The sequence below is a fragment of the Colias philodice genome, chromosome 23 (genome assembly GCF_061535455.1).
Source record: "Colias philodice isolate Cphi_HAF_F1 chromosome 23, ilColPhil1 Martin Lab GWU primary, whole genome shotgun sequence".
NCBI classification, from domain to species: domain Eukaryota; kingdom Metazoa; phylum Arthropoda; class Insecta; order Lepidoptera; family Pieridae; genus Colias; species Colias philodice.
In genome coordinates, this window is record NC_143108.1 from 119,781 (window position 1) to 127,155 (window position 7,375).

The 7,375-nt window shown below is 34.9% G+C and overlaps 1 protein-coding gene across 1 annotated transcript; it reads left to right on the forward strand.

Moving 5' to 3' along the window:
• Positions 1-530: 530 nt before the first annotated feature.
• LOC149477818 (octopamine receptor beta-2R-like) lies at positions 531-6,819 on the forward strand. Its single transcript, XM_089709726.1, has 3 exons — positions 531-1,500; positions 5,684-5,795; positions 6,603-6,819. The coding sequence occupies exons 1-3, from the start codon at positions 657-659 to the stop codon at positions 6,817-6,819; spliced, it is 1,173 nt and encodes a 390-aa protein (XP_089565852.1). The 5' UTR covers positions 531-656.
• Positions 6,820-7,375: the final 556 nt, after the last annotated feature.

The following is a 7,375-nucleotide window of genomic DNA, read 5'->3' on the forward strand; positions in this document are numbered from 1 at the left end:
GGTATATGTATGGGCTTGTGTTGATGTGTGTTCGAGCGTGATGTGTATGTTATTTACCTGATGTTATGTAATGGTTATGTTTACCGTGCATGAAGATGTGATTGGTGTAAATGTATATAATATATGTATAACTGATGCAGGAGATAAATGGTTTTTAAATTAATTAGTTTCCGAATTTTAGTTTAGGTATTTGATAATACTATCGTATCGTTACGTATCTATTAGCAATTATTATTATATGTATTATTAATTTCAATTTGCAACATGGTTAATATTATTATATTAATATTATATTCATCATATCTCATAAGTAAAACGATCTTCTACTGCACCAAAAATATGTATAACGTAAGACAATCCCTATTATCTCTATTCATGTGTATTAATGTCTATGTTTATGGTCAGATGGCTTGCTGCGGGGCGAGGTAGAGGCGCGAGGGCGCGGCACGGAGCCGGGGCTGGCCCTGCACTCCACGCTGCCGCCCGCCGCGCCCGACCACGTCCACACGCTCATCCTCATCCTCAAGGGGCTCGTCTTCGTCACCATCATCCTCGGCGCGCTGCTCGGCAACGCGCTCGTCATCATCTCCGTGCACCGCCACAGGAAGCTGCGCGTGCTCACCAACTACTACGTCGTCAGTCTGGCGGTAGCTGACATGCTTGTTGCGCTTTGCGCTATGACCTTCAATGCTAGCTCCGAATTAACAGATACGTGGCTCTTCGGCCCGCTTGTCTGTGATATATTCAACTCGCTCGATGTCTACTTCTCCAGCGCGTCCATCCTCCACTTGTGCTGCATTTCAGTAGACAGATATTATGCTATCGTGCGCCCGTTGGAGTATCCGGTCACTATGACACACAGGACCGTCTGTTTTATGCTCGCGAATGTGTGGTTGTGGCCAGCTTTCATCAGTTTCGTGCCAATATTCATGGGCTGGTACACGACCGAGCAGCACCGGCAGTACAGAAAAGCCCACCCGGACGTATGTATCTTCAAAGCAAACATGGTTTACGCTATAATTTCTTCGAGCGTGTCGTTTTGGATACCGAGTCTAGTGATGATATCGATGTACTGTAAGATATTCAGAGAAGCGATACGGCAGAGGGAAGCGTTAACAAGAACATCATCGAATATTCTGCTCAATTCTGTTCACTTGAAGCACACATCGCACGCAGCGCACCATTCGCACTACTTACATCCAGATAGAAGACCTTCAGATATAAGTCCAAATTACAGTACATTTACCGAAGTTGGGCCAGAGGAGAACGAGTTAGGGAACGAGGTTGTTTTAGCGCTCAGTGATATATGTCCGAGCAAGGAAGCGAGTCCGAGGAAGTCGGTCAACGTGAGCTGTGATACGGCGAGCTCGGGGTACTGTTCGGGCGGCTCGCACAAGCGCTCGTCCAGCGGGCTGCCGCCGGGGAGTTGGCGGCCGAGCTGCGCGTCTACTGCTGCCACCAAAGACTTGGCGAAGGCGGCTACTGAGTTAAACTCACAAGGTAAATATAACATAGAATTACTTACTACTTACTACATTAATAATAGAGAAATATCATTTGGTAGACTTGTAAAATTATTTTTGTGAAAGAGTATATTTTAGTTCGATTTCCACAACGCAAAATTATGTATTTTTACTAATAAATAAGCATAATTTATTTGTATATGTTTAATTAAATTAAATTATAAGTTCAGTAATTTATATCAACGCAAAATTTATAATAAATTAATAACATTTGCCTACTCATATGAAAGTGGATGTATTGAATCGTAAATGATTGAATTAGTTTTCCTGCGCATTTCCAAGGCATAAAATGTGGAATAAATTAATACCGATGTTACATTATTACAATATTCTGCCCGACTGTGTACCCAATGGGCCGTTGTCTCTTAGATTATAATATATTTGCGTACTTATCCTCCCTTTTATCTGCGCCGTACATTATCTGCCGAAAGTTTGATACTTATTGATATTTACGGAGCTGTCTGTACATTCTTTAGTAAATTTACTTACAGGCAAGGTGACTTTGGCATTGTTTTTCGCTTGAAATATCGCTCCTCAAAGGATAAGAAATTGAAGGTGACACTCTATGAAATACTAGGTCGAAATCGAGAGAATTTTGTACGATTTGTAAAAGAACCAGAGACCCTAAACACAAAATAGTCAGTAACTCAAAGAAATAAATATCGTGTCGTTTTCGACAAGTTTCTGTGAAGCACATCTTTTACAGCATTCAAATATTTCGCTTCATTCAAAAAATCCGAGAAACGTCGCAGTGACACAAAGCCGAACGTTGTGTACAAATGTTCACCTTTCCATACACACAGAACACACGTTTTCATCTCGTTAAAAAACAGTTAATTAATCGCTTATCTTTTTCACATCTTTTTGAAGCCAATTTGTAAGCTGAAACATGGCGCATTCATTCCTTTAATACAGGCGAATCTGAATAACGATCTCTTTTGAATGTTTTAAATAAATGGTATAATCTGTAAATGGAACTGTTTCGATGAAAAACGAATTGTGTGGACATTTTTGTAGCGCTTATTGTGTTTGCTCACAATAGCGTTCGAGTATTCGATGATTTGCTTGTTAAAATAGAATTCTATTTCATTTATATCATGCTATTAGTATTTATCATAATAGGATAATTGGAAACGTTCTATATTTTTTACTATGTTTAAGCTACACTAGCATCTATTGTTAGATACCATAAAAATAAATTTGTCCTAGCAATAATTAACCTAACTTCCTGATTTAGAAAATATTTATTTAAAGTTCAGTATTACATTTAAGTTTAATATAAATTTATGTTTGTTGTATTAGAAAACTTTCTATCGAATTCGAACAATAATGTAAAAAGTTTTAACAAATACAAATCGATTTAATTCAACCCGACCTCATTTACAAACAAAACGCGTGAAACGTCGAATGCCGAAATTGAAAACATTACGTATTCAATAAAACGAACCCAACATTTAAACTTTTGTAAGGGGATTATGTAAATAAATACACTCATCAATAAATGTATACACTTGTACCTACACATGAATCTTTAATTGAAGACTTTAGAGTAGTTAGTTTAGTTGATAATAAAGGTGTGAATATAGACATCTAAAGAGCGAATTTTCTAATGACCACGGCAAAAATATAAAATAGATTGTTGACTAATAGCTAGAGCCTAGAGCTTAAAATTGATGTCATCAGTCTATAAACCTGTAACAGAGTAACAAACACAGGGATCAACCCAGCTTATAGCATTTTAGGGTAACCCACAGGGTAACCACTAAACCAAAGATAATAGAAATTGACACAAATTGATATTGATAAACAAGCATAGCAATTGTGGTTTTGTAAGCGAACGACTGATTTAAAGTAAGAATAATTTTAATAACAATGTATAGTTCCACTGAATTTGAATATCATTTTCGTGAATTCATATTAAAACATATCTATGAACAATCTTCTTTTCCATGTTTTTACTATAGCTCTAGGACTTAACAATAAAATACATAATGTTAATAATATTGTCTCATGATGTGAAATAATTGACTTCATGTTATAAAATATCTTAAAAATTGTTTGATGTTTTCAAATTTAAATTCTGATCCAAGTTAGTCAAGGATGTAGACAGACTGGTGTTTCTGTTAAATTTGTATAAAATATGATGCTCTAAGTATAAGTAGAAGATTTACATAATACTAAAAAGTTCTCCGAAGTTTCGACCACGACGCTCTATCTCTATGGAAACTAGCCAATTGCTTAGATTATAATACATTGTGATAAATTCATACTTATCTATGCAAGTTCACTAATTTTTACCCGAGTTTAGAATCTGCCCCCGTAGAATGATGTCTTAAAGCAGTATTATTTCCAGTCTGAAAAAATTACAGCGCTATGTAGATTGTCTAGCGCCATCCCTTTCCCACACTGGAAATAACATGACTACATCGTAAACCCCCAGGATCTTCTTTCTTCAAACTCAAACATTTATTTGTTCAATTAGACTTCTTCTCGTTTCAAAAGAAACGTCATTACATATTTTTAACATTTACCACCGATTCGGAAAGCATAGCAGTATCTACGGAGAAGAACCGGCAAGAAACTCCATAGTTGCTCTTTCAAGCGAACATGCTTCCAAATAAACCAATGATAAAGATTACAAGTTCCAAACGTATATTGATCAGATGCAAAGTTTAAAATTCATGAAAATACAAGCACGCAACCCGAGCTGATGCGAATACCCGCAAAGTTATTCAAGTCGTATTCGAGTCACGGACTCAATTCTCGCGAACGAGTCATATTATAATGGCAGAGGAAAATATTGAAAACTGCACCACAATATTGGAATGTGTGAATTGTGCGAACAATGTTTGTGAATTTGTGCAATATGTACGTTATTTTTGTATAATGAGCTCAGTTTCCTGTTGTATTTCATTGCTGTTTGGGGAATGTCTTAAATGTAATTTATAAAATTGTAGGTATCTAGAGGAATAATGAAAGCATTTGTACATAATATTGAACACAGAATATATTATTACAACATCTTCATGTTTATTTTAAAGGAAGCGTAATTCCCGATGCTCACAATTTGCTTTACCCCATCGTAAAAATATATGCGAAGAGGAAAATAAATAGATAATAACATTACGTTTATTTCCATAATACTTTACCGTTTAAGTCCTCGTCTCTTCATCTCTCATCCACTTATTCATACATGTAAACATTTTGCTTTTGAATCATCATAATTTACAGATTATCTAATACCTATATTTTATCATAATAATATGTATTTTCTAAAAAAATCCGCGAACTAACTTTATAGATACTCTTTTCTCTATACAAATCCTGGTCAATTTTACAATTTAAGTTTAATTAAATAAAGTACCTATATAAAAGTATGACAAATTGGAATAATATCAAGCTTGGTCCACTATATTCTTTCCCTCCTATCGCTACCGCTATCGCCTTCGCTTCGCTCGCGCGCACAGCCGCAAGTATTCCAAAGACAAGCGTTCGCAAACTTTAAGTAAATCGTGGAACTAGCAACTCTGAGCTCTTAAGAACGAGAATAAGTAGCTCCATGAATAATGATATCCTCACGCTGTGGCCGAACAACTTCTGGCTTACTTTGTACTTAGTGATAAAATACAGATGGAAATCTAAGTTATTTTTAGCTGATTTGCGATAAAAAGCATTTTTTAATAGAGATAATTCTTGCGTGTCTTCTTTCTATCTCTTTTATATACAGCTGAAGCTATTTTCGATAATTACAAAGAAATATGTTTTATGCTATCCAATTCACATTATCGACACGTCCTAAGTTTATTACTGAAAGGTTGATTATATATTTATAAAGAAGAAAGTTCAAATCAAACAAACTCGTTAAATTATTCAACTCGCCATTTAGAAGCGCTATTATATCGTCAATATACGTATAAATGTTTAACACACTTCGATCAGATTATGGATATATTATTTTTGACACGCTTATATTTATTAGCTTTACCTGTAGGTATATTTATTAGCTTTACCTGTAGGTATATTTTTATGTAACCGAGTCCTTTAGACTCTATTTTGACCCACTTTAATCGGACAAATCGAACAATTCAAACAATTCATGTTTTAATTTTTTTTACAACATTTTTCACTAGCTGTAGTAAATATATATTGCATGTTGTTAGGTGCAAGTTTGCGCGCGGCGGGCAAGTCGTGGCGCGCGGAGCATAAAGCGGCGCGCACACTGGGCATCATTGTCGGCGCGTTTCTGTTGTGCTGGCTGCCGTTCTTTCTGTGGTATGTATTAATGTAAAAGGTAGGTAAATGTAAAAGGTAAAAGTAAAGGATATTGGGACTGAAAATTCTTCAAATATTTAATAAAAAATACTTCTAATTAAAATTCAAGATAGGTTGGAAACGTATGTTATATTTATCGATTGTCTCATAAATATAAAACTATTAAGTTGCATAATATATACATTTCGCAGTGCATGTAATTCGATTTTTAAAATACATACATGTTACATACATACGTACCTAATAATATAAGTGTGTACTGTGTAGTGTTAATTTTCGTTCATCTGATAAAATATACACATATTGTGACAAACTTTTCTTTTCCAAATATACTAACATAATGAATAATTCAACAATTGTGTTCAGACACCATTGTAGTTAAGAAGTTGCGCAGTTGTTTAATTCAAGATACCATCCGAAAAGTTAGCAGAGAGCTAATTAGATATTTCTTATAAAGTTCTGCTCGCTAATAGATTATAAGGTTTCTTTCAGTTTCAAGACTTTGTTTCTCGCAACTTCTCTAATAAGAAAAGCGCGGTTAATTAATCAATTTTAACACGTGTTGTTCTGAAACACGTCGAACACACATGATTAATTATATAAATTTATATTAAGATGTTAGCTATTGTTATGTGTAGTAACGATAATTAATTTTAATATTGTTGCGATATAATTCATAAAGTGAATTATAAAAGACAGTAACATTGTTTTTGATAAAATATAGACGTTTATGTTTAAAAATTAGGTATAACGTTCTCTCTCTTCACAATGACACTCTAAAGTGATTCTCAAAGCCACTCTGTACAGGTACGTGACAACAAACGTGTGCGGCGAGCCGTGCGACACGCCGGACGTGGTCGTCGGCGTCCTGTTTTGGATCGGCTACTTCAACTCCGCTCTGAACCCACTCATCTACGCCTACTTCAACCGCGACTTCCGAGACGCCTTCAAGAACACCCTCATGTGCGCCTTGCCCTGCTGCTTTCATTGTTGGAAAGACACGAGTAACGCGCACTTCGTCTGATCCTGCGATTTTTAGTCGCACACTTTTAACACCATTATGATCTTTGGTTAAGCTTCGTACTATGTTAAGTAAAGGACTGTGATTTTCATTTTTCATGTAAGCGTTAAGGTTTCCTAGTCTACAAGTTATATAAGATATGGAAAGATGTAATTTATTTAATTATTATAATCGAAACGTTTGTTGATCATATCAATTTTATTTCTACGTTTTATTGTTCTTGTGTATTATATAGAATTAATTTGACAATTTTATTTAGTGTAAATGATAGGAGGCTATGTGTTCATTTTAGGAGGCTGATCGACCAGTGGTTTTGGTCTAAGATCCGAATATAAGTCGAAATGCAACGGCGTGATAATAGAATGAGACAAATTTTATAATAAATTTAGTGTATTAAAAAATGTATTAAAAATGGGTTGACTGGGAAAATACTGGACAGGATATTTTTTATTAATTATTAAAAAAAATATATTTTCATTTTTTATTAATTGCAGTTACGAGATAATAAAACAATTTTGTAATAAAACAGCGCTGACATATTTTTTTTTCATCATCCTAT